The sequence below is a fragment of the Mytilus trossulus genome, chromosome 8, assembly GCF_036588685.1.
Source record: "Mytilus trossulus isolate FHL-02 chromosome 8, PNRI_Mtr1.1.1.hap1, whole genome shotgun sequence".
Taxonomy (NCBI): domain Eukaryota; kingdom Metazoa; phylum Mollusca; class Bivalvia; order Mytilida; family Mytilidae; genus Mytilus; species Mytilus trossulus.
This window is the reverse complement of record NC_086380.1, coordinates 43,644,585-43,671,811: the sequence shown is the minus strand read 5'-3', so window position 1 is coordinate 43,671,811 and position 27,227 is coordinate 43,644,585. Positions and strand designations below refer to the sequence as shown.

Below are 27,227 nucleotides of genomic sequence, written 5' to 3'. Positions count from 1 at the left end.
CATATCCAAGTTTACGATACGGACTTATCTACAGAAGAAAACGTTACCATTGCCGCCCATGTAGAAAGAATTGCACATAATGCCCCAGTTGTTGATGTCGGCCAGTTAACATGGGACGTCTCCTTGACTTCAGTCCTGCTGATTTCAACCGGTTCCTCAATGTTCTGGTTGATAGCTGTCTATCAGGTAACCATTCCCTTTTAAGAACAGGACTTGTTGCGAATGGCATTCATCTAATCAGGCGTTGCAGTGCTCTGTCTTCACGCTGCGTTGTCACAAGTGGTCTAACGGTTCTTGGCAAGTCTTTCACATTATTGGTTTGGATGTTTCCACACACACCTGCTGACTACAGTATAATGGTAGCCCTTCTGACGTCCAATAGCTTTATAAGATAATCCTGATGACCGCATGCCGATAATCTGCCATCTTTGAGCCTCCGATATTCGTCTTCGTACCATGTTCACAGAATGTGAATAAAATTTTAAATACTCAAATTTGAAGCGCGATGAAACTACATTTTGTAATTTGCATGGGAGGCATGGTTCACGTGCATGATACGTCGATATCTTAATGACCGGTCACACCTGTATGGTCACATCTTTTTAAAGGAATATTGGTCTTGTTGAAATATATATTTATATTCAAAAAAACTATAATGCAATATATCAAGGGTTGCTTTACTTTGTTCTTTGTGTATATTAGCACAGAAACATGTTGAACGAACTGTGTTTTATGTCCAAACATGTCACATTTTGTTGTAAGCAAAACGGTTTCCTGTACGTGTTTTTAAGAGAAATTAAGAGGTGCTGAAGAAAGGTTTGCATCTTAATCCTAATTTGTTATCTCAGTGTCTCGATGCCAGTGTATAAATGGAACATATACTTCAATATATTTCAATCTTTTGAAAAACTTTTAATTCTCGTGCTACTCGTATTCTAGACTATGCATCTTGAATATGGGGAAATAGGAAGTTCCAAACAATAGATAATGTACGCATATTTGCACCCATTTCAGCACTGTATGAGGATACTGGGTAAACATCTTTTATTATTGGAATATGCTATTAACGTTTAAAGACGAGCGATTAATGAAAGTGGTGTTCAATATGGATTACGAACGTTGCACAAACAATTGGTGTATTGACATTAAAGATATTTTAACTCACATTGTTATAAAAGTAGATCAATGGGGGATTTAAAATCTTTTTTGAACTCATTATTGTGGTATATGGATAGAGTCCTTGATAAATAAGCCAAAGCTACGATCCTAATTAAACTTTAAAACAAACTGTGAACAAAACATTATGTTAAACTAAATCCTACAAATAAGAGCGATCTGTGCTATCCCAATTTCGGTGCGAAATATTACCAATCAGAATTGAGACCGGTAGATATATATTGGAACCAGTAGAGGATATCAATTTGATTTGTCGATTTTATAGTTCATAAAATGCTGGACGTGAACTTCATTTTCATGATTTTCGTATAAACTGTACATTTTATATAATGATATCAGACAAACAGTTTTAGCCAGATATAAGTGCTGCGGGACTATATGAAGCCAGATAACCAGTTAAAATTAACATTTCTAATGTTGAAAAATCCACCGAAAATAGCTAAGTACTTAGCAGCGTCATTTTTTCATAGAAAACAAATAGTTTACTTAAGGTAACATTCTTAAACTTTTTCAAATACTTCAGAAGAACCAATACTGAATTTTTACAAATTCTCATTCTAAGATTATGATTATCTTTCTCTTGAATTTCAATTGACAATTAACACGTGATATTGAAACATTAATATTAAATCGAAAGTAAAGAAGACTTTTTGATCTTGGGTCGGGTGTCTTATGTCAGTCGGATTATAGTTTGTACAAATGTATACACTTATATTGATTTACACATGGCACTATAACAAACAATTAATTTACTTTTATTATAATATTGTTGAATATATCAATCCAAAAAAGTTATTATTTACAGGGGTGACGTAATTTGGATTGGACTTACCGATATTGAAACTGAAGGAACATGGCTTTGGAATGATGGAACGAAACTAAATTCTACAAATGAACTTTGGAATACTAACACTAGTAAGCTTTTTTTTACTAAAATGCAAATAAAAAATTTGAAATTCCTCTTCAGCACACACCCTCACCAATTTAGTGAAGATGGCTTCATGCTTAGGAGAGATCATTCAATATGCGTCTTAACGATAACAATCACTGAATGAACTATATCCGATTTTCTAGTGCAACAGGCCGAAAATTTAAATTAATCAAAGAGTTCAATAGTCCGTTGCAAAAAGAGGGACGAAAGATACCAAAGGGACAGTCAAGCTCATAAATCTAAAACAAACTGACAACGCCATGGCTAAAAATGAAAAAGACAAACAGAAAAACAATAGTACACGTGACACAACATAGAAAACTAAAGAATAAACAACACGAACCCCACCAAAAACTAGGGGTGATCTCAGGTGCTCCGGAAGGGTAAGCAGATCCTGCTCCACATGCGGCACCCGTCGTGTTGCTTATGTGATTACAAATCAGGTAAATAGTCTAATTCGGTAGGTCAAATTCATGAAAGAGAAGGGGACTGTAGTTACGACGTAAGGAACATATCCGATATCATTTGTAAAACGGTTATTCCATAACGGTCAACCAACTCGTGATGGCGTCCGTTAAATTCACGAAGGGATGATTTCAACTTCACTTGCAATATATAGACCACTTTCGAGTTCATTCGTCACCGGAAAAAACTCGTCAACTATACAAGCCTTTATGACGTCATTTACTAGATAAAGGGGGTCGCATGTATGCACTATTTACTTTCATCAAGCGTCTTAGTGATCGTCATTGTGCAGGATAAACTAGAAATAATGGTTGTTCTGTAGGTACTTAATGAAAATTCCCTAATGACAGCAATGCTGATTCAATTTGCCGAATAATTAGTAAAATATAGAATTATAGTTTTCCAACCACTCGCTCAACATTGGAATGGAAGTGACGACGCCCCTAAACGCACAAATGACGTTCACTAAAACCAGAGTTTTTGACGGAATTGCATCGAACTCGAAAGTTTTCAATTGTAAACTGCGTATGTCAGATTAGTCTAATACGTATATACAGTAAAAACAAATTATCTTTCTCGACGCAAATTTCCAACAAAACAAAAACCCAAAGTTAATGGAAATAGTTTACATTCGAACCTGAATGAGGTTTAGAGAACAAATGTTTCTCGTTTCTCGTTTTGTTTATATAGATTAGACCGTTGGTTTTCCCGTTTGAATGGTTTTACACTAGTAATTTTGGGGCCCTTTATAGCTTGTTGTTCGGTGTGAGCCAAGGCTCCGTGTTGAAGGCCGTACTTTAACCTATAATGGTTTAATTTTTAAATTGTTATTTGGATGGAGAGTTGTCTCATTGACACTCACACCACATCTTCCTATATCTATATAAAGCCGTAAAGGGGCAATGATCTCTTAAATAGTGAATGTATGAAAAACAATTTTTTTTGCTCCTTAAGTTTGAAAAGATAAAAAGTTTATGAAGCTATCAGTTACATTTGTAACATCCTTCAAGACATCAGTATATACTATATCAGTTTACATGTACTATATGAAATATTTGCATTTGGCATCAAACTTCTAGCATTTGATGCAATAACACAAACGGAAAAGAAAGGATATTGTTTAACTGCCAGCATACATTCATTTTGGATTTTGTCATTGATATTACGAAATGAGCAAAAGCCGTGCCCAAGTAAATAATTTGATACAAGATGTCTTATTCAAAGATGTTACTGTAATTTTATAGTTAGTTTCTGAAATCCGCATCATTGGATTCTGTTGGAATGATGCATCAATGACAACCATAGCACATTTCCTTATTGTTTTGGAAATGGTGAGTTAAGGTTAAATATGTCAATTATCAAATGTGTTTGACGTCATGGTAGCATCACTTATTCCTTAATATATCATTGTTATGCCCCACCTACGATAGTAGAGGGGCATTATGTTTCTGGTCTGTGCCTCCGTTCGTTCGTTCGTCCGTCCGTCTGTGCGTCCGTCTGTGCGTCCGTTCTTCCCGCTTTAGGTTAAAGTTTTTGGTCGAGGTAGTTTTTGATGAAGTTGAAGTCCAATCTATTTGAAACTTAGTACACATGTACCCCATGATATAATCTTTCTAATTTTAATGCCAAATTATAGTTTTGACCCCAATTTCATGGTCCATTGAACATAGAAAATGATAGTGCGAAGTTCAGGTTAAAGTTTTTGGTCAAGGTAGTTTATGATGAGAAGGTACATCAACTTGATACTTAGTACACATGTTCCCCATGACATGATTTTTCTAATTTTAATTCCAAATTTAAGTTCTGACCCCAATTTCCACGGTCCACTGAACACAGAAAATGATAGTGCGAATGGGGCATTCGTGTACTATGGACACATTCTTGTTTTGTCAATGATTGATTTCACAAAAAGCAAAATAATTTTCTTCCCTTGAGCTACATTATTTTTTAATAATGATAAGTAAAATATTCCAAGAAATTTTATTCAAGGAAGCAATTGGAAATTTATCACACATATTTGTCTTTTATGCTTTGATATCGAAAACTGAGACTACTCATCAATTTATTTTATTACACGTGAATACATAACAATTATACTGCTTCAATCAAATCATTTCTCATGGTTTGGCATGCAGTCGTCAATAATTGCAAGAAATACAAATATATTACGGATTACAAATGTGTCGAGGTTTGTGATTGGATAACAACACAGAGATGTCAGTATATATTCAGGAAACTGCCGGGGTATATACGACGTTTTTATCGCCAAATGGAACCTCAAAAACGTCATTATAACACCGGTTACTATGTGGCGTCGTCAAACGCTATGTGACTGTCAGAGGCTCACAGAGGGAAAATAATAACGTGCTTCAGTCAATAATACATTTTTAATACAAAATCACGCAATTTACACTTTTAATACTTAAATTTAATGTTAAAAGTGTTATTATAAATTATTACATACACGATAAAATTATGTTCACAGCAAATTAGAAAATCCTCACATATGCCGAACGTACATATCAAATTGGGTTTTTCAATATATATGTGTTGTCAACAAATACTTGCACTTGAAAATAACATTAAGGCAGGGGTAATCCGTAATATACGTGTAATTCAGGTCTCAGACAGGGTATATACTGTGACATTCCCGGACTAGGTGTTATATCCCCTTCGCCTTCGGCTCAGGGGATATAAACTCTCAGCCGGGAATGTCACAGTATATACCCTGTCTGAGACCTGAATAACATATAATGTAGTTGCTTCTATACAATGGGTACATAGCGACAATTTCTGCTAGTATACGTAGGCCAAGCGAAAGAAATTTCCGATGAGCTTTGGATATATAGATAAGATGCAACACATGTGCAAGGATACAATTCAGAAATCAGATGTAGGATATTGATACATTGTAAATTATATAAAGCAATCTTCAGAGTATACAAACTTGATGACTTATATTCAATGATGATTGAGAACAACTGCAATTTACAAGCGTACACATTTACCCCAATGCTTTTCTATTTCGTACTTTATTTGGCCCTTTAAACTTTTTTGACGAGTTTCAGAAAAGTCTTTTGTGAACGAAACGCGCGTCCGGCGTACAAAATTTTAATATTGGTATTCTTGATGAGTTTATTTACCTTAACATAAATGTTTATGTGTGTGAAAAGACATTGAAACAAATTTAACATTGATCTTGTAACGAAATAAATATAATTACTGGGACTTTGCTATAGGTGATGCAGTTTACCGTTACCGATGGTTCAACCAGATTGTAAAATTGACAATACAATGGGGCATTTAATTGACCAGTTGGTATTAGAGTTGATAAATAGATGATCTCTCATGAATTCATAGTCTACCTGGATGCTGTCCAATCACTTCTGACACCTGTTCAATGTTAACTGTTGTAGTGTTACTTGGATAGATCTTTAAGAAGCTATCCATGTGACATTAAGACTTCAATATTTATCTTTATTAAATAACATTCCATTGAAATTAGTATATACGGTGTGAATAAGCTAGAGTATAACCAAAAGATGCAAACTTATTTCATGTTCTAATAATTGCTAAAATTTGCTGAAAAACATTCATTTCCCAATGTTCTTCATTAGAGATTCCTAAAAAAAAGTAAAGGAAATACAAATTGTAATTCAGTCTTTTTCCTTTGAAGTTAATTTACTCCTTGAAGTAGTTGGCCGAACAATTACAACAAAAACACAGCATTTAAAAAAAAGAGAGATTTTTATTTTAGCGCCATTTTAAAATTTTAGAAGTGAACAAGCCAGAACAACGTTAACAATGTATACATGTTTTTCTTGCTGGCAAATTAATTGCATATCATATAATGCACTAAATTTCCTCTTAATGTTTTCATAGCCAAATACTCTGAGTGCTTGAAATACTTTTATATTATTGAAAAGACCTCTTTTATCTCTTTGGCTCTTTCTAATGGGAGATAACTCATTGTTTTAACTCTTTTTGGAAATCTTAACTATTTTATAATTTCCATAATTTTCCAGGATTAATAAACACCAGAACAAATGTTTGCATTTCTTCATTTAGACATTTGTTCAATATTTATTGACATGAGCCTTGTACAAAGTGTTTATGCATAGTGAAATATCACAACAGTTATGAATAAATTCATGAAATTATTTAATTTATTTATTAATTGACACTGATATTTGATTTCCCATCCAGCATTCCAGTTTCAATATTTGAAATAATTCAGAAATATTTCTTCAATTCTATAATTATTTCGGAATTATTTTTTTTACAGTTTTCACTATATCACTAGATTTTTTTTCTTTATCCACGTCATTCTTTTTAATTTCCAATAATATAACCGACTACACATGCAAGCCCGACCTTCCCGTAAGTCGTCATTTAAGATCACATGGGCACGCCCAAGCTGATCTTAAAAAACTTACCATCACTATCATAGATCACAACGAGGATTGGTCAAAGGCCGACAGACTTGCTCGGGAAAGTTTTTGGATAAGAAAGCTGAGGACAGTTTCCCCAGAGGGCATTAATGAAAAAAAATAGAAGAGTCACTCATTTGTCCTACCATCACTAATTTCCTGCTATCACTTGTGTCCAGTTACTACGGCTTCCGTACTGGACCCTTACACTTTTCAGGAACTTTTGAATTATATTAGGTTTGATTACAGTTGGCAAGGATGTGTAAGTACGCAGCCACGTTCTATTACTTAACCTTAGTAAAAATTTATTACTCAATTTTCTTATCATCAAATTACTATATTTTTGGGATGTTTAAATACGCAGTCTCTGATGCAACTGCCCTACCGTTGTCATATTTTAAATATCATACCAGTTTAGATCGGTCAAGACTGTTTATTGGGACTATTTCCACGCAGTTGTTTAGCATCTCAACTGTCAACACCTTTGGGAATTTAGAGTTGTGCCAGTTCACATCGTAAATAACTTTTTTTATTTTTGGCATATTTTTGTAGTCTTTGCGGTGTGTTTGAAAATTTTAAAATTGTTCCAGCGTTCGCTTAAATTGTATAAATCAAGATTTTGATAGAGTCTTAATTTGAATTGACATGATTCATTTTTCATCGTGCAATTACCGAAGAAGGATGTCTGTTATCCGAAATATCTAACATATTGTTCGTTTTATTGTGTTTTTGGTGATGTTGTATTCTTTTAGACTTGTTATACATGTTATTCCAATTAAACAGGTGCAGATTCTTTATATTTGATCCAGACTTTTGTAATTTTCTATTATTTCCAATATCATATTCAAAATGATTTTGATTATCCTCACTTTACAAATATTCTATAATATTTTTCACTATATCCACAGTATTCAGTTTTAATTTCATTTCCCATGGTATATGTTCCAATCAAACAATATTAGATTCATAATTTAATATTGTTTATTTCGAATATATCACATTCAAAATTATTATCCCAACTTTATGATTTTTTTGGAATATTTTACTTCTTTTTTAAATTTATCACTATATTTGACTACATGTGTATATCCACTGTATTCACATGTCATTTCATTTCTATGATATATATTCCATTTAAAAAATGGAATCATCTTCATATTAAATTCTGATTTTATAATGATTATTTTCAAAATCACATTTAAAGCCACAGATGCATGTTGGATGAACTTATTTCTCCTACTTGTACTCCAGTTGTTTTGTTTTTTTTGCCTTTCAAATTGACTAAATCCTATCTTATACAAATTGAATTCCCTTGAGTGAACACAGGATTTGAATGCACACCATTCCTAATAGATTGCAAAGAAAAACACTGCAAGGTATACTCCAAAATTATTTCTAATTTTACAACATCATGTGCATGAAAGCCACACAGAACATTTTGAAAGAATTAAATCCTCACTGAAGACAAAGTCACATTTTGAGAAGCAAATTTGAATGGCATCCATGAAGTGAATTCAAATAAAATACATTCCAATATTTTATGTACATTGATTCCAAAAGATTTCAAACACTGTGAATAATACTCCAAAATGTAAAAAAAAAAAGAAGAGACATATGAAGAAATGCATAACATATATATCCATCTGAAACATTTGTGAAAACTGAAAACTAAATATATCTGAATAACTTTGATTTTTGGTTCACTGACAAATTGAAAATACGTTGTCATGTATGTAAAAGGGTTAACAATTTCAAGATTCATATATTATGTAAAATCAGTTTTGATTTTTATTCATATTAACATACAGTTCAGAAAATCTTTTACTGATTTAGATATCTTGTTCAAAATTCGATTAATCATATATATTCGGGATTTTAAACAATTATAACCAATCATAGTTTCTTCCCTGTCAATTTTATTACATAATCACCCAAGGTGAAGACAACTTCTGGAAAAGGGCATGCTGTAAGGTTTTATTAGGTGGAGAAAAAAAAAACAGAACAGGTAGCATCAAGGTAGACGCAACTCTTGACAATAACCAACTGGTCAATTTAAATGTCCCAATTGTATTGTCAATTCTACAATATGGTTGAATAATAGATAACGGTTAAAAGCAAAACATTTGTTCAAGTCACAGTAATCAGATTAATTTATAAAAGGATTGTCAAGTCCAAGGAAGCTATTGAACCATATTATATTGCATGATAAAGTGGGAGTTTAACGGACGTCATCAAAATTTGATTTACCTTATTTTGTATAAAAATCGGTGTCATCAGATGACATCGGATATATTCCACTTTTTTATGCTGTAGCCACAATCTGAATTTATTAGTGACATCAGTGAATTCGACTTTTTACTGGATTTTCCCTTTTTCCCTTAGAAAGGGCATTATGGCGAAAAACACTGGTAGAGCAATAACTGCTTATCCTTATGCACCACCTTATTTCACTTCCGAAATTTTGTAAGGTGTTGCTCAATATGTTGTCATATGTGTATTGTTTTGTTTACTTCTGTTCGTATGTTAGTTTCTTGTTTACATATAATTGTCATTCTTTCTTTGACGTGTTGTTTGTTTTTCAATGCCCCTTGATATCTTACCCCTTTGTTTCATATACATTTAATCAAATACCTTAACCACATCTTCACAAATTGAATAATTGCATATCACTAAAGGGTATAGATTTCGTGTAACTATCAGATATTCAACTGATATGTGCCGTAATAATGCTTAAATTCTAAACTAAACAACCTTATTCTCAAGTTCGATGAATTATAACAAAACTCGTTTTTTTTGTATTACATATAAACAATATTTTGTTTTTACTTCCAATAATTGCTGTTATTAAAACAAACACGAAACCCACAAAATGCACTTACACAATGCTGTTATGACATGTATGAGTTATTGATAAAATTACCTTCATAGTGATAAATGTCATTTGCAATATTGCTTTGATTTGCGTTTTCTTAATTTGATTGTGTTTTTCCTTGATCCTCTAAATGTTTTAAAGGAAGAGTCCTTATTGAAGTAGTTGAAGACACCATCATAAATTTAACGACTTCAAGATAATTTATCTCACGTTGTAGTTCAAGTTTTTATCTAACAAGTGCTGTTTTAGGGTCGTCGCCGAGCACATCAAATCATCAATAATTTAATTGGTGGCGTGTTTTTTAGTAAACATTTTGTTCGGTAGATCACTTAGACAAAACATAGCTGTCGCATGACATATTCTGTTTATTTTCAATGTAGACCATTTTTCGAGTCGAACATCGAGATGTAGGTGTTTAAATATAAAAGGTCACAACGGCTTCTGCTATGTTGCAGTGAAAATTCAAATTCAGACAAGGGCATTTGTTACCTGGACGCAAGTTAAAGGAAAAGTTCTTTTCAACGCGTCGACGTTTCACATCACGTGTCCGACGAACAAGGTTTTATTTTGACTGGTCTAAATGAGTATTCTTTCCTCAACACAACATGTAAAAATGCTTACACCTGTTAGTAGCAGTTGTTTGTGTCACTGATTTAAAATGTTTATAGATGTCTTTTCCGAAATAAAAAGCTCATATTAATAGCTAAGCATGTTGCAAACAATATTCTCTATATGATATTAATAAATATTGAAACGTTGTAAACAATATAAACATTGTTTATGGAATTCAAATGATGGCTAATAATATAGTGACATATTGAGTTTTTATACAAATGTACTGCATCACATTTTTTCATGTCAGGCCATTGATTTTCCCTTATTAGTCTTTGTTAAATGTGTAGAATTTATCTTTGTTTCAAACAAAGAAATACTTTGCATGAGTATAGTTTTATCCTGTCCAGTACTATAGACACAATTTCACATGACATTTCATTACATTTTCACCTCTGTTTTACCTGTGTACAAGCTTTAGTAACCATGTAACCTGAAGTTTCCAAATATTCTATAGAAACACCAAATAAAAAAAATGGTGCTTTTAAACACCAAAGATATATGTTTATGACCCAGATTTTTTTTACTGCAATGAAATGTAGGATTAATTTCCTACAACTGTCAAGTTCAAGGGAATATTTTTTTTCGACCCTTTATCGTATGCAACCGGATGTGACGTACTATGATTAGGTGGTATTACACCTTTCTAGCTTATTATACAGTATGAATTTTGTTCATGGTTGAAGGCCGTAGATTGACCTTTAATTGCTTACATCCCCGTTATGTGAACTCTGTCTGGTGGATAATTGTCTCATTTGCAATCATATCACATCTCCTTTTTTTATATTGAATCATCGGATCTAAACTAAAAACAAATAACAATAAAAATATGTTTCGAAAGAACACAAAGTTCACACTACCATATTTCCTTGTTCAGTGAACCGCGAAACCTGAATCTGAACCCGTATTTGGTAAATACATAAATACCAAGTGTACCAAGTTCAATGTTGATGTGACCACAAATTACCCTACACCACAAGTGTAATCTGATACAGATAGACGGATGGACCAACGGATGTTGGGAAGGACATACAGACCGGGAACTATACTGTTTTCTACTATCGGTTATTATCTTATAGATTATCTGCCCTTGAGTATGAAGGTGTGAAAATTTGAGGAGACTAAAAAGAGAGAAATTTATATCCTCCAGTGTAATATGTTATGATATATTTTGAAAATTTATTAGACATGATGTGAAAAGTATATTATATTCGTTCGAACAGATTCATTTATGACCAAATAGTGACTTTTGCTAGATTTTTCATTTATATCTGTTATATATTGGAGTTCACAACACACAAGATGGCTGACCAGGTAACTAAAGAAAAACAACAACAATCTAACATTGTCAGTTACTTTAAAAATACACCAAAGCACAGTGGCAAAAGAGACCAACCATCTAGTAGTCCTGATAATTCATCCCCGTCAATGCAACAAGTAGACAAACTTGCCAGACTTGTCAACCTTGATACTTCACTCAGTGACTCTAGCTTGCCCAATTCTGATAGTACTGATAGTACTGAGAATATCATATCATCTGTTGAAAAAGAAACGGTTTTTAAATTATCAGATGTTGTATGTGCTACTCTAAAAAATCAAGAGTTTATGGATTCCATCATCCCTCTTATCACAGAAAAAGTCATTGAAATGGTCAAACCCAAAATTGTCCAGATAGTTGATGAATGCATGCAGCCTCACTTGCTAAGTATTAAACACAACAAAGATGCTCTTATTCTTAAAGACGTAGAACTTAATAAATATAAAGAGGAAATGAAAATGTTAAAAAAACAAATTAGACAAGGTCGAGGCCAGAATTGAGGAACAGGAACAATATTCGCGAAGAACAAGCTTGCGATTTCATAATGTTCCAGCTCCAACTGATGATAATGGTGACATAATTAAACCTATTAACACTGATGCACTTGTACTTGATATTTGTAATAAAAATCTCAAATTGAATTTGAACACAAGAGACATTGGCCGGTCCCATCCAATTGTTGAAATTAAAGATGGCAAAATTGCAATCATTGTATGCTTCCTGTCATACCGTCAGAGACAATTAGTCTTCAACAGCAAGCGTTATTTAGAAGGAAACAAAAGCAAAATTTTCATTGCAGAAAATCTCACCAAACACAGGTATGATCTGCTACATAGATTAAACACTTTGCGTGAAAAAGATATCATACACTCCTTTTGGACACATGACGGGTCCATAATAGTAAAAACAACAGAAAATGCTCGTCCTAAAAAGATTAACTCAAGGCAAGACATTTACAGACTTGGTGGGGAAGTCCTTGAAGGTGATGACCTGAATGAGGATTGACATTCCGTTACCATCATATTCTTATTTGTTTTGTCTGAATAAAGTTTACAAATTCACAAATTTACTCGGAACTGTATGATCTAGTTTAATACTATGTACAATATGTAATATGTAAATATACTGTTTCAAGAAAGTGTCTAAACTAGTAAGCACTATCCGTATTTACTTAATTTTTAACAGTAACTGTTGTATAATACACGTGTTTAGAAACACGTGGTAGTGTTTATATACACTAAAATCATACATCTTTGACAATGTCAATAAGTTTAAATTCTACTCTATATCACATGAGTGATAATCAACGAAGTGTGTTTTTAAAAAATATTGTATCACGTGACAATCGTTACGGTTATTATGTCCAAGCTAAATTTATAGTATACCTTATCTTATTTGACAACAATATGTAAATTAGTTCATTTCAACTTTCGATATAATTCAGAGAGGCGCATAAAAATTGGTCACTTAATTTTGGATTATTTCATCAAAGTTCGTTATTAAAGTATCATTAACACAAAATCTTTGTTAAAATTCAGCTCTCTGATATTTGCAATACCAACATCGAATATTGACGATGTTGAAATATTGCTTTTTGTACATGTACATATTTTTCTTTCTTTCTTTACTTTTTATTTTTCTGAAATTCATGAAGGGTCATTCGAATTATAATTGTCCATGCTATGTATCATGTTTTACAATCTAGTCCTATATTGTTATCCTTTTCTATTATATTGTATTTGACAATGGGTAATGATATTGTATCGTACAGGATAACAATAGGACGGTTTTATCACAAGACTAGTTTGGGTTGTTTGAGTAAAACAGTTTACCGTTATTGTTTTTCCTTAAATGATATGCTGGCAGAATTAACAAAGATGATTTTAAGATTTAAACTTAGTATACGCAATTTATATAGAACTTGTAGTAATTTGATTGCTTTTTATATGGTGCTTTTATGTTTATTATTAATATGTGGTGACATTGAACCGAACCCGGGTCCTGAACGCACACACGAGTATTCCTAAAAACACTGTCAATTTTCCATTGCAACATTAGAAGCCTTAGAAATAAACTGAACTATATAGCCGATAGTATTGAGGATTATGATGTAGTATTTTTCACAGAAACACATTTAGACTCTAATATTACTGATTACGATATATCTATTATGGGGTTTGAGACACAAGTTAGAAAAGACAGAAATTCACATGGTGGTAGTATTATCATGTATTTTAAAAATTACGTTCACATAATCCGTCGACATGATTTAGAGCATGATGAAATTGAGAGTATGTGGTTTGAGTTAAAGACCAAACTTCGATCTATTTTGATTCATGTAAATTATAGGTCGGAAAGGCAATCTACAGTTTATTTCTGGCAATACTTTGATCAAATGTTGAAAAACGCCCTTGATGAAAATAATTGTATAATTTGATTAGGTGATCTGAATAAAAAATTTATGTCAGATCTACCGTCAAATATTAGAGATATTAATTGTATTAATGGCCTGATTAACATAATTGACAAAGCCACGCACTTTGACACACGAACAAGTAGCTCGTCACTACTTGACCCTATTTTAGTTACAGACTCTATACCAGTTTTAGATAAAGACACTATACCTATTGATGGAGGTATAAGTAACCATGATGGAACATATGTCACAATTGATTGTGATTTTAGTAAAAGTCGAACATATATTAGATCTATATGGGATTATAAAAGAGGGGACTATGACTTGATGAAACAAAAAGTACTTAACACTAATTGGGAAAATTTGATTTCTGAAGCAAGTGATGTTCATGTTGCTGCTACGAATTTCACTAACACTTTTATTAATATAGCATCTGCGTGTATCCCTACAAGGGACGTAACTATAAGATGTGATGATACAGTTTGGTTTGATTCAAATTTGAGACGGGAAACGAGAAAACGGGACAGATTTCGAAAACTTTTTATGCGTTCACATAGTACATCTGCTGAAAATAAATATAAGCAACAAAGGAACAAAGTTAATAATTCAAAAAAGCAAGCTAAAAAGCATTTTTACGTGACTATAAACGACAATTTGGGTGAACTTAAAGTAGCAAACTGTAAACAGTATTGAAAGACCATCAATATGCTAATTAAAAGCGACAGACCAACTCATGATATTCCTCCGCTAAGAGACCCGGATCATAACTTTAACCTTGCGTATGAAGGAACAGAAAAGTCAGAGATTTTAAATAAATATTTTTGTTCTATTTCTAATATAGATGATGCTAATAAAGATTTACCGGAATTTGATGATCGCTGTCATGAGTTTCTTTCGCAGATAATTGTTAGTGAACAAGATATTCTTGATATTATTTCCACGCTTGATCCAAATAAAGCGGTAGGACCAGATAGTGTAAGCAACAGAATGTAACTTGCTGTTAGAAATGAAATTTCAAAACCATTATGTTTACTTTTTAATAAATCACTTCATGAGAGGGTATTTCCCGATCAATGGAAAATTGCATATGTTATTCCATTATTCAAAAGTGGTGACAAATCAATACCTTCTAACTACAGGCCTGACTCCTTATTGTCATGTGTGAGTAAATTATTAGAAAAAATTGTTTTCAAAAATATTTTTAACCATTTACTTAAAAACAAACTGTTGTATAAGTATCAATCTGGATTTATTCCAGGATATTCCACTACGCACAAATTAATTGGACTTTACAACAAAATTTTATTGGCGCTAAATGAAAAGCTAGTTACTAGCATTACATTTGCTGATATAAGTAAAGCTTTTGATACGGTTTGGATTAAGGCTTTATTATACAAACTTGATAAATATGGTATAAAATGAGACTTGCTGTGTTGGTTAAAAAGCTACCTATGTAGCCGATCTCAGAAAGTTGTCTTAAAAGATTCACTTTCAAAATTTGGAAAATTAAACGCCGGTGTGCCTCAGGGTTCGGTATTAGGACCGTTATTGTTTTTGATATATATTAATGATATAGCTGATGGTTTTTCTGGATTTGGGAGGCTTTTTGCAGATGACACTTCAATAGGTCATACTGCTCCTAATGAATCCATTTTAAAAAAATTAATCAGTACAGATCTTGTTTATTTAAATGCGTGGTCAAACAGATGGATAGTGAAGTTTAACCCAAATAAAACTGATATTGTGATATTCAGTATGAAAACTATACAAAGTAATTTTTCTTTTGATTTTGATGGCACTACATAAGAGCCAGTTCATACGCATAAACATCTTGGTGTCATATTTAGTAGTGATTGTAAATGGAGTAAGCATGTTGATAAGCTGATAGAAAAAACTTCCAAGCAGCTTAATGTTTTACGAAAATTAAAATTTAGACTTAAGAGGGAATATTTGGAAAACATTTATATGACTTTTATTCGCCCAATTTTGGAGTATTCGTCAGAAGTATGGGATAACTGTGGACAAAACAATTCTGATCGGTTCGAAAATATCCAACTCGAGGCTGCTCGAATAGTTACGGGATTAACAAGTTACGCTAGCTTGAACAGTATCTATTTAGAAACGGGTTGGGAAAAATTAAGCGTCAGACGGGAGGTTAAAAAATTATCTATGTTTTATAAGATTATAAATAACCAAGCGCCAGATTATTTACACGATTTGGTTCCGGATTTTGTGTCAGATATTTGTAATTATAATTTGCGTAACAGTCAAAAGTAAAATCACAAAAATACTGAACTCAGAGGAAAATCAATTTGGAAAGTCCATAATCACATGGCAAAATCAAAAAACGAAACGCATCAAAAACGAATGGATAAGAACTGTCATATTCCTGACTTGGTACAGGCATTTTCAAATGTAGAAAATGGTGGATTAAACCTGGTTCTATAGCGCTAACCCTCTCACTTTAATAACAGTCTCATCAAATTCCGTTACATTTACATGATGCGTTAAATAAACAGTCACAATCAATAAAATAGTCAAAATATGGGAACATCAGTCATCATCGTATAACAATTTAACAGGACACAACAACATCTACTATCTACGAACACATGGATTGATTTGAGTGTCTGACGTCAGAAAAATTATATACGTCACATAAATTCAAAATATTACTATTCCCGTAAATCGTTAATCAGCTTATCAACAGTCTTATTTTCCGTCATCTATTGCACTGTGGAACTCTTTAGACTTAAGTATAAGACATATTCCTACATTTTCCTTTTTGAAATTAACCTTGCACAAACTATACTATAAAAATAAAAAATGTGCGAGATTTGGTTCTTTAGGAGATCGTTTGTATTCTGTTTTACACACAAGGCTGCGTAACAGATGTAGCGCACTTCGTGCTGACTTGTTCAAAGCAAATTTGATACAAAATGCAAATTGTTCATGTGGTTTTATTAATGAAAATGTTGAACACTATCTATCGTATTGTATTAATTTTTCAGCTCAGAGAAATCTGATGCTTAACGAAATTGATGTCTTTAATGTTAATATTACTATCGATTTATTATTATTTGGCGATGATGCTTTACGTACTGAAGAAAATGATATTATTTGTTTATCTGTTCAAAGATATATAAAAAATAACAAACGTTTTTCTCTGCATTGACAACCTTAATTCTGTTAACACATGTGATTAAAGATATTTCTATATACATGTAATGACAATAATCGAATGATCTTGATGAATATTTACTGTTAAGTTTTGTTATCAATAACGATTAAATGGATTTTAACGAAAGAATATAAGTCAGAATAAGTTTCAAATCTATACTTACCATTGTGCAGCTGACATCCTTTTCGGAACTTGGATAATATATTAAGATCCCACGCTTTATTATGAGAAAACACACACACTTATTTAAGTTATGTCCACAAGAACAAAATTTGCGCATAGGTAATTCCACTAACTATTCGGTGTGTTTGTGTCGTATTTATACTGTAAAAGGATGCACTCGATTAAAATCCATTGATACGCTTCAAAAAGTTTCCTTTTGTTTTCATGCTTTATTCTTAAATTATTTGTTAGTTAGAAATATTTCATATGTTCATTAATTAATGTGTATATTTTGTATTTGTTTCGGAGAAGACGTTACTAAGTTGTAAAACTTGCGTCTGATCCTTTTGTCATTTTGAACAATAAAATATATTTAAACTACTATCGGTTACTGACAGCTAGTTTAAAGACGAATTCCTACTAATTATATTAATACACAATGAGTACATATCAAACGGCTTTACTGTGAAGACGTCATCAGCATCGAGAAAAGCATGATTGTGTACAATTCCAAAACATGCTTTTGTTTACAAAGGGTTGTTGCTTACATGGAAGCTATTGAACCACGGGTCCCTAACGATAAAAGACATTCCTTCAAAACAATGTGGTTTGTCGTTATGGAATATCTGTGTTAGATGACCACGGGTAAAATCCACTTATTGTAACCACAGCACCATTGTTGTTTTATTATTATTATAATATTACCAACTAAGAAACTTCCTTGTTTAATAAGAGAACAAAATTTTCTCAATTTTTCAGTTGTGAAAATTGAAATTATTAAGAAATACTATATTACATATATCGCAGAATTTAAATATATTCATTAAATATTCCAAAACGTTTCATATTTGATAATAGGGTTACAAATCCAAAGGTCATTATCAAGCGTTGTTTTTGGAATTTTTGATTTTTATGACTGAAAGTAAACATGCCATATTAACCCATGTTCCTGTTAAGGCTATCAAATTCAGCTCGTTGAAAATTAAAACTGATTTCGATAGCTAATATCGTCTAAAACACGAAACGATACTGTTCATGTCGTTTGATATGGAATGTTAACGACAACATTAGATAGACTTTTTGTGGGGGAGGGGTAGGGCAGTTATGAAATCACGTCTCCTAAACTGTTGCACTTATATTAACTTTTACTGTGTTTTTATTTTAATGGAAAAAAAATGGATTTTTTGTAGATAATCCAGATGAACCAAATGGATTCAGGACTGAGAACTGTGCTATCGGTCACATTAAAACTGGAAAATATAAATGGACTGATATCTCGTGTAATAGTAAATACTGGGTAGTTTGTCAGTTGAAAGGTATTTTCGATTTACAAATACAAGCACCACTTTTGTTTACAAATGCAAGCACAATTTTATCGCAATATGAATATAAACTAGCGTACGGTAGCCAATAAATAAAAATATAACATAACCATACGAAATAATGAATTCAAGTTATTATTTCTGGAATGAGCTACAACTCGGAAATGTTAAAAGAGCGAGAAACATTTTATTGATGGAATGATTGAACGAAGTGGCGTGATTTTACTTACATAAAAGGTAACAAAGCCCATATTTGAGTTTATTGACAGTACGGGTCAGTGAGTACTGAAAAAGGAAGGCAAAAGATACCAAAGAGCAATTAAGGCAACATTAGTTTACAGACGTTTAAATCTGATGAATCGATTGAGAAGATATATGAAGGTAACAAACAAAAGTTTTGGGAATCAAATGAACTTCAAAAAGACAGAAAATGGGTTAGTCGACAGGGTAAGCGTCTCCTTCGAAATGTTCCGATCGGGAATAAGAATGACAAATCAGACAAAACTCTTGTATCTTAGGATCAAAGACTGCGAAAATGTATCGTCAAAACAAACATTCGAAATTTTTATTTTAGTCCGAGGTTAGCTCACTATATTCAACCGCCCATTACAAATGTTTAATACGACCTGACGGCCATTACCGGGAAGTATAAAATACATTTAACTTATGATGCTAATTTTGATGTCTATCTTACTGTACAAATTATAATCAAGTAGAACACATAATCCGTCTAATACAAATCGGAATTCCAATATCTACCATTAGAAATTGGAATTCTGATTTAGAATTAAGTAAAAACCAGTACAAGTCATAATTTCAATACATACTGTTGGAAATGGGGATATCCAGATTTGACTAGGAGTAGCACAATCCTTCCCATGAGGGATTAAGTATCATACCATCATAAAATATATGAGAAGAACATAACCCGTGTCATGCCAACAACTGGTTTTTAAATAAATGTGTTCAGTTCTGATGCAAAGACCCTATAAGTGAATCAATAATAACGACAAAATATGTAATCTTAAATGACCTAACAACAGTATCGTAACTATCTCCTTTTTTAATAAGTCTTCTTAAAGGTATTGTTAGCTTCTGAGGTGAATAATGATAGTTTTGTGTTTTATATATAAAGAATATTTCCATATATTTGTTTGATGTGAAAAACTTGAACATATAGGAAGTCTGCATGTTGAGCTATCTTTATGAATGATGCCCTTATACCGATGATAAAATTTAGTACATGTTTTGACTAGCTTGTGATATCGAAAACCCTGGTGTAATTTTTTTTCTCAGTAATACATAAATTTCTCTCGTTAAAATCTAAAACATTGTTACATACACGAGCAATTCGTACAAGTTGCGATACATAAACACCGTAAGGATAGTGACAAGGGAACGTCACCATCTAAAAATGGATAATCAACGATATGAAATGAGAATCACTCTTTTATCATAAATTTTTGTGTTAAGCTCTCCGTTAATGATATAGATATCAAGATCGAGGAAAGGGCGGCAGTGGTCATTGTTAATATTATCCTTATTTAGAAGTAAGTTCAAAAGGATAAATGTCTTTAGTATACATACTGGAGTCGTCATTATTGAGAACCAACATATCATCCAAATGTCTATTTTGTAAAAAATGTTTCTGTACTCCTAAAAACAAAATTATCATATTTAAATTTACCTGTGTAAGTAACTTTATTTAAAGCCATTTGCCTATGTTTAATTGTCTTTTTGACAGGTAACATTCTTTTATTTATATTTTAATTGTATTGTGTCATAAATCAAACTTATTAATTTAGTATATATTTACTTTTTTTGATTATATGTCTTTTTGATCTTATTTAGCATTTCAATTGATATTTTATTGTGATTCTTTTTATGTTGCGATGTTAGATCTCTGTTTCTGGTTAAGGTAAAGATTGTTCGCTATTTAAACACTTAAACCCGCTACATTTGTTTGCACCAGTCCTAAGTCAGGAACCTGTTCAGTGGTTGTCGTTTGTGGGTGTTATTCTGAAGTGTTTTTTTCGTTTCTGTTTTTTTTAAATTATTAGACTGTTGTTTTTTCCTCTTTGAATTGTATAACACTAGTCGTTTTAGGGCCCTTTTTAGCTTGTATTAATGTTCAATAAGAGTCAATCGTCCATGTCGTCAACAATGTATTAGTTTTTTTATCAGGTCATTTGATGGGGAATCGCTATTCAAATATATGTATTGTACATAACATGACACATTGGTAATATAATTTGCCGAAGACACAATTTCGTCTACAAGACTTATTAGTGACTCTCAAACAAGCCATATAAAGTTCGAAGTTGAAGAGTATTGAGGACCAAATATTCCTAAATACAGCTTTAAGTTAGATAATCTATTCTTCAGATAGAAATGCCTTAGTATAAAAAAAAAACATTTTGTAATTGGTTTATTTAAGATTATAATTAAACAACTTGGTATATTTCTAGTAAGTGCATACAACAAGACTTGCTCTACACTAGTTGGAAATTCCACATGTTACAATAATATGGTTTGTGTTTCTGATATTTGTGATTGTGAGATTCCCGCCATGCAGTATCATGATTCCTATGATAAAAGCTGTAAAGCAAGTACGTATTCATGGTATATAATTGCAACATAAATTAAAATAAAAATACCTTAGACAACAAAAGAGGGATGAAAGAAACCAAAAGGGACAGTCAAACTCATGATTCTAAAATAAACTGACAACGCCATGGCTAAAAATTAAAAAGACAAACAGACAAACAAAAGTACGCATGACACAACATAGAAAGCTAAAGAATAAACAACACGAACCCCATCAAAAACTAGGGGTGATCCTATGTGCTCCGGAAGGGTAAGCAGCTCCTGCTCCACATGTGTTGCTTATGTGATAACAAATCCGATAAAGAGTCTAATTCGGTAGGTCACATTCATGAAAGGGAAGGGGATTGTAGTTACGACGTAAGGAACATATCCGATATCAACAATGTATTGTTTATCATAAAAAAAAGATTTCAAGATTTATTGTAAAGCAACGCCATATATGTGTAACATGAGGTACATATATACAATGGTAAACATGATTTATAAAACAAAGAAGATGTGGTATGATTGCCAAAGAGATAACTCTCCACTAGATACCAAAATGACACAGAAATTCACAACAACGAACAAAGTTCCTTCTACATATTCAGATATATAAGTCACCGAAATCAACTTAAAATTATGTTTCATGTGTTTATTTATTTCTGTAGAGAAAAAAGAAAAATAATTTATTAAAAAAAGGTTTTGGTTCGTTAGACGGGAGTTTCGTCTTCATAAGACTCATAAATTGAGTTTTAATCAAATATAAAAGATACGATACACATTGTATTTACTTATGTCAAGGATATGGCGCTATTCATTTACTATGTGACTAACGTCACTAACGTTACCTATTGTTATCGTTACGCCTTTTAGTCCAGTCAATCTAGCATAAATTTGACCCTAACCTGAAAGTAATTGCAACAGAAGATTTTTAAGTTTTAATCTTTAGCATTATACCCCAAATATACACAGAAAAAAGTCCCATAAAATCTAACTTGAGGAAAACTAAAAAAATCACCATTTAAAATTCCTATGGAGATTTGCATTGAAAAGGGAAATAACTCTTGCAAAAAAGGCAGAAATATCAATAAAAATTGATTCAAAATTATAACTTTACCGCTTCTATTTATCAGAATGTATTGATTCTTGATTTTTAAACGGTCTTTAGAGTATAACAAACAACTCTAAAGGTGTTTTCATATAGTTTATCAAGCTATAATCTAGATTTCGTAATTTATTAGTTGACCATTTATTGAATTTTCCAACATGTCAAGGTAAAGAATCTCAAATTTGATAAAAAAATAATTAAGCATGTATTCTTCTTTTTGTGTTTTAAAGTTTCTTAAGATAAGTAAGTTGCTGAAAAAATATAATATACAGAGATAAACAATACCAAATTTTCACATTATTTTTTCAAAATGGTTACAAAGCTTAAAATTTGCAATTTCTTTAATGAAAAATGTACGAAAAAAAATTAAACTACCCATAACACTTCGGTTTTGTACATTTCATGAGCAGAAGATTATATAATTTAGTCAAATACAAACTTATAACCACATCAAAGTATCATGTTATACATAAATTTCAAGAAAAACTACCAAAAACTGACCAAAAAAGGCTATTTTTTGCAAGAGTTATCTCCCCTCCCAATGTTAATTTCCATAGGAAATTTAAAATGCTGATTTTGAGTTTTCCGCAGGTTAGATTTTATGGGACTTTTTTCTGTGTATATAAAGGGCATAATACGAGTCTAAATTGAAAACTACGTTCAAACCTATGACTGCGTTGGATAAAAACCGCAATTTTTATACGTGTGCATGTCAAACAAATTTCGTTGTAGAAGGGTCTAAAAACAGCACAAACAACATTTTCCAAAAGACCAAAAGAGTGAAAAGTATATTTAAACAAAACGCATTTGACTAACAGGTCGAACAACTGATGTTCTTTAACCCTATATAGATTAGAACTAAAACATTTTCTGTTGCAATTAGTTTGAGGTTAAATCTTAGTTTGACTGGACTATTTGTAAACATAGCGTTGTCTTGTGCACAACTTATCATAAGATGAATGGAGTTTGTATAAACACTTATCAGATAAGAGCTTAATACTAACCATAACCTTCAGGGTAACCTACTCAGTTATTGGACATAGAACTGTCAAATTCATAAAACAAACTTGAAATCCAAACAAAACTAAACATTGCAGAAAAACTGACTTCATTGTACAAAAAAAAACAACATAAGACTGTACACTAGAAATCCTCCCCCTTCTCTCCATCCTCCAAAAATTTAAAAATTAAACATTGGAATGAAATCAGATGCTCCTGAAGGGGAGCAGATCCTCTTCCACCTGTCCTTATGCTAGTGTAGTAATAAATCATTAATGCAATTTAGAAAATATGAAAACTGGATTTAGGTTAAGACAATTGGAAAATAATTGTGGTCATCTATGAAATAAATGTGCAATAGCAATAAATCTGCTCGAAGGTGGCGACTCACTATTGATAGGTCAATGATTTTTGGAAAGCAGTCGTATTAACAATGGCAAATCTCATGTCAATTGAGATTGTTTGGTTCTGTACCTAATTGTTTATTAACTTTGAAGATTTTACAAAGTTTACATGTTAAAATAATAATATGATTTACTAAGTCACATTAGGAAAAAAATTATAAGGTCTATAGCCTTGTTGTTGGAAGTTTACAATGTATGACATATAACAATTTAGCATTTTTTCAAGTGAGTACATACAACGAGAATTGCTCTACACAAGTTGGAGATGCCTCATGTTACAATGATATGGTTTGTAATTCTGGTATTTGTGATTGTGAGATTCCCGCCACGCAGTATCACGATCCCTATGATAAAAGTTGTAAAGCAAGTACGTATTCATGGTATATAACTGTATTCTTAATTGGATAATACAAATTTAGGCACAATATATATAGGTATATAATTGATCTTCTTTATTCTTAGTTTATTTCTTTATAAACTGTATCTCTAAATTGCTTCTCCAGAATTATTTGTTGAAGAAAGAAAACTCATTAAATAATCCAGAATTATTGGTTCTCCAAACAGATGTTTCGTCTGCTTAAGACTCATTAAATTAGTTTGAATCTTCTGGTCTGTTACTTCAAATTAGTAATACACATTGTAATTACTTATGTCAAGGATATAACGGTATTCATTTACAAGGCAACTAATGTCGACACTAACGTTATCGTTGTTGATGATACGCCTTTGTACATATAGCGTTGCCTTCTGCGCAACTCATCATTATGAATGCAATGTATATGAACAGTAGTCTTATCAATTAGGAGCTAAACACAATGAACTACGTTAAAGATAACTTATCCGACTCAGTAATTTGCCTGCGGACTATAATCCATAGACAAAGTTGTCATCTTTGGATATAAACGAAACCTTACAATAAACTGACTTCATTGTACAAAACACAAAAAAACACAAAGACCTTAACATGCAAACCCTTCCAAAACACAATTAAAATATAAGTATTTGGTATAACTCAAATGCTTCTGAAAGGTAAGCAGATCTCTTCCACATATAGCACCTGTCCTGATGCTTTTGTAGAAAAAAATCAATAATGTCAAATAAGAATAAATCAGAACCGGATTCAGGTTAACTAAGTCAATCGTCCATGTCGTCAACAATGTATTAGTTTTTTATCAGGTCACTTGATGGGGAATCGCTATTTAAATATGTGTATTATATATAACATTATACATTGGTAATATCATTTGCCCAAGACACAATTTCGCCTTCAAGACCTATTAGTGACGCTCAAATAAAATAAAATGTAAACAAGCCATATAAAGTTCGAAGTTGAAGAGTATTGAGGACTAAATATTCCAAAATACAGCTTAGATAATCTTTTCTTCAGATAGAATGCCTTAGTATAAACAAATTAAAGTTTTGTAATTGGTTTATTTAAAATTATAATTAAACAGCTTTGTTAATTTTTAGTGAGTACATACAACGAGGCTTGCTCTACACAAGTTGGAGATGACTCATGTTACAATGATATGGTTTGTAATTCTGGTATTTGTGATTGTGAGATTCCCGCCACGCAGTATCACGATCCCTATGATAAAAGTTGTAAAGCAAGTACGTATTCATGGTATATAACTGTATTCTTAATTGGATAATACAAATTTAGGCACAATATATATAGGTATATAATTGATCTTCTTTATTCTTAGTTTATTTCTTTATAAACTGTATCTCTAAATTGCTTCTCCAGAATTATTTGTTGAAGAAAGAAAACTCATTAAATAATCCAGAATTATTGGTTCTCCAAACAGATGTTTCCGTCTGCTTAAGACTCATTAAATTAGTTTGAATCATTTTCTGGTCTGTTACTTCAAATTAGTAATACACATTGTAATTACTTATGTCAAGGATATAACGGTATTCATTTACAAGGCAACTTATGTCGACACTAACGTTATCGTTGTTGATGATACGCCTTTGTACATATAGCGTTGCCTTCTGCGCAACTCATCATTATGAATGCAATGTATATGAACACTAGTCTTATCAATCAGGAGCTAAACACAATCAACTACGTTAAAGATAACTTATCCGACTCAGTAATTGGCCTGCGGACTATAATCCATAGACAAAGTTGTCATCTTTGGATATAAACGAAACCTTACAATAAACTGACTTCATTGTACAAAACACAAAAAAACACAAAGACCTTAACATGCAAACCCTTCCAAAACACAATTAAAATATAAGTATTTGGGATAACTCAAATGCTTCTGAAAGGTAAGCAGATCTCTTCCACATATAGCACCTGTCCTGATGCTTTTGTAGAAAAAAATCAATAATGTCAAATAAGAATAAATCAGAACCGGATTCAGGTTAACTAAGTCAATCGTCCATGTCGTCAACAATGTATTAGTTTTTTTATCAGGTCACTTGATGGGGAATCGCTATTTAAATATGTGTATTATATATAACATTACACATTGGTAATATCATTTGCCCAAGACACAATTTCGCCTTTAAGACCTATTAGTGACGCTCAAATAAAATAAAATGTAAACAAGCCATATAAAGTTCGATGTTGAAGAGTATTGAGGACTAAATATTCCTAAATACAGCTTAGATAATCTTTTCTGCAGATAGAAATGACTTAGTATAAACAAATTAAAGTTTTGTAATTGGTTTATTTAAAATTATAATAAAACAGCTTTGTTAATTTTTAGTGAGTACATACAACGAGGCTTGCTCTACACAAGTTGGAGATGACTCATGTTACAATGATATGGTTTGTAATTCTGGTATTTGTGATTGTGAGATTCCCGCCACACAGTATCACGATCCCTATGATAAAAGTTGTAAAGCAAGTACGTATTCATGGTATATAATTGTATTCTTAATTGGATAATACGAACTTAGGCACAATATATGTAGGTATTTACTTGATCTTCTTTATCCTTAATTTATTTCTTTAAAAACTGTATCTCTAAATTGCTTCTCCAGAATTATTTGTTGAAGAAAGAAAACTCATTACATAATCCAGAATTATTGGTTCTCCAAACAGTTGTTTCGTCTGCTTTAGACTCATTAAATTAGTTTGAATCATATTCAGGTCTGTTACTCCAAATTAGCAATACACACTGTAATTACTTGTGTCAGGGATATAACGGTATTCATTTACAAGGCAACTAATGTCGACACTAACGTTACCGATTGTTGATGATACGCCTTTGTTCATATAGCGTTGC

General features: G+C 31.9%; 1 protein-coding gene across 1 annotated transcript in view; it reads left to right on the top strand.

Annotated features, from left to right (window-relative positions):
• Positions 1–27,227, top strand: part of LOC134727691 (keratin-associated protein 16-1-like) — a 58,919-nt gene that overhangs the window by 29,076 nt on the left and 2,616 nt on the right. The window contains exons 4-9 of the mRNA XM_063592074.1: positions 1,982–2,091; positions 18,754–18,879; positions 21,354–21,494; positions 24,212–24,352; positions 25,456–25,596; positions 26,706–26,846. Of these exons, the coding sequence (XP_063448144.1) occupies positions 1,982–2,091; positions 18,754–18,879; positions 21,354–21,494; positions 24,212–24,352; positions 25,456–25,596; positions 26,706–26,846 (800 nt within the window). The remainder of the gene's footprint in view (positions 1–1,981; positions 2,092–18,753; positions 18,880–21,353; positions 21,495–24,211; positions 24,353–25,455; positions 25,597–26,705; positions 26,847–27,227) is intronic.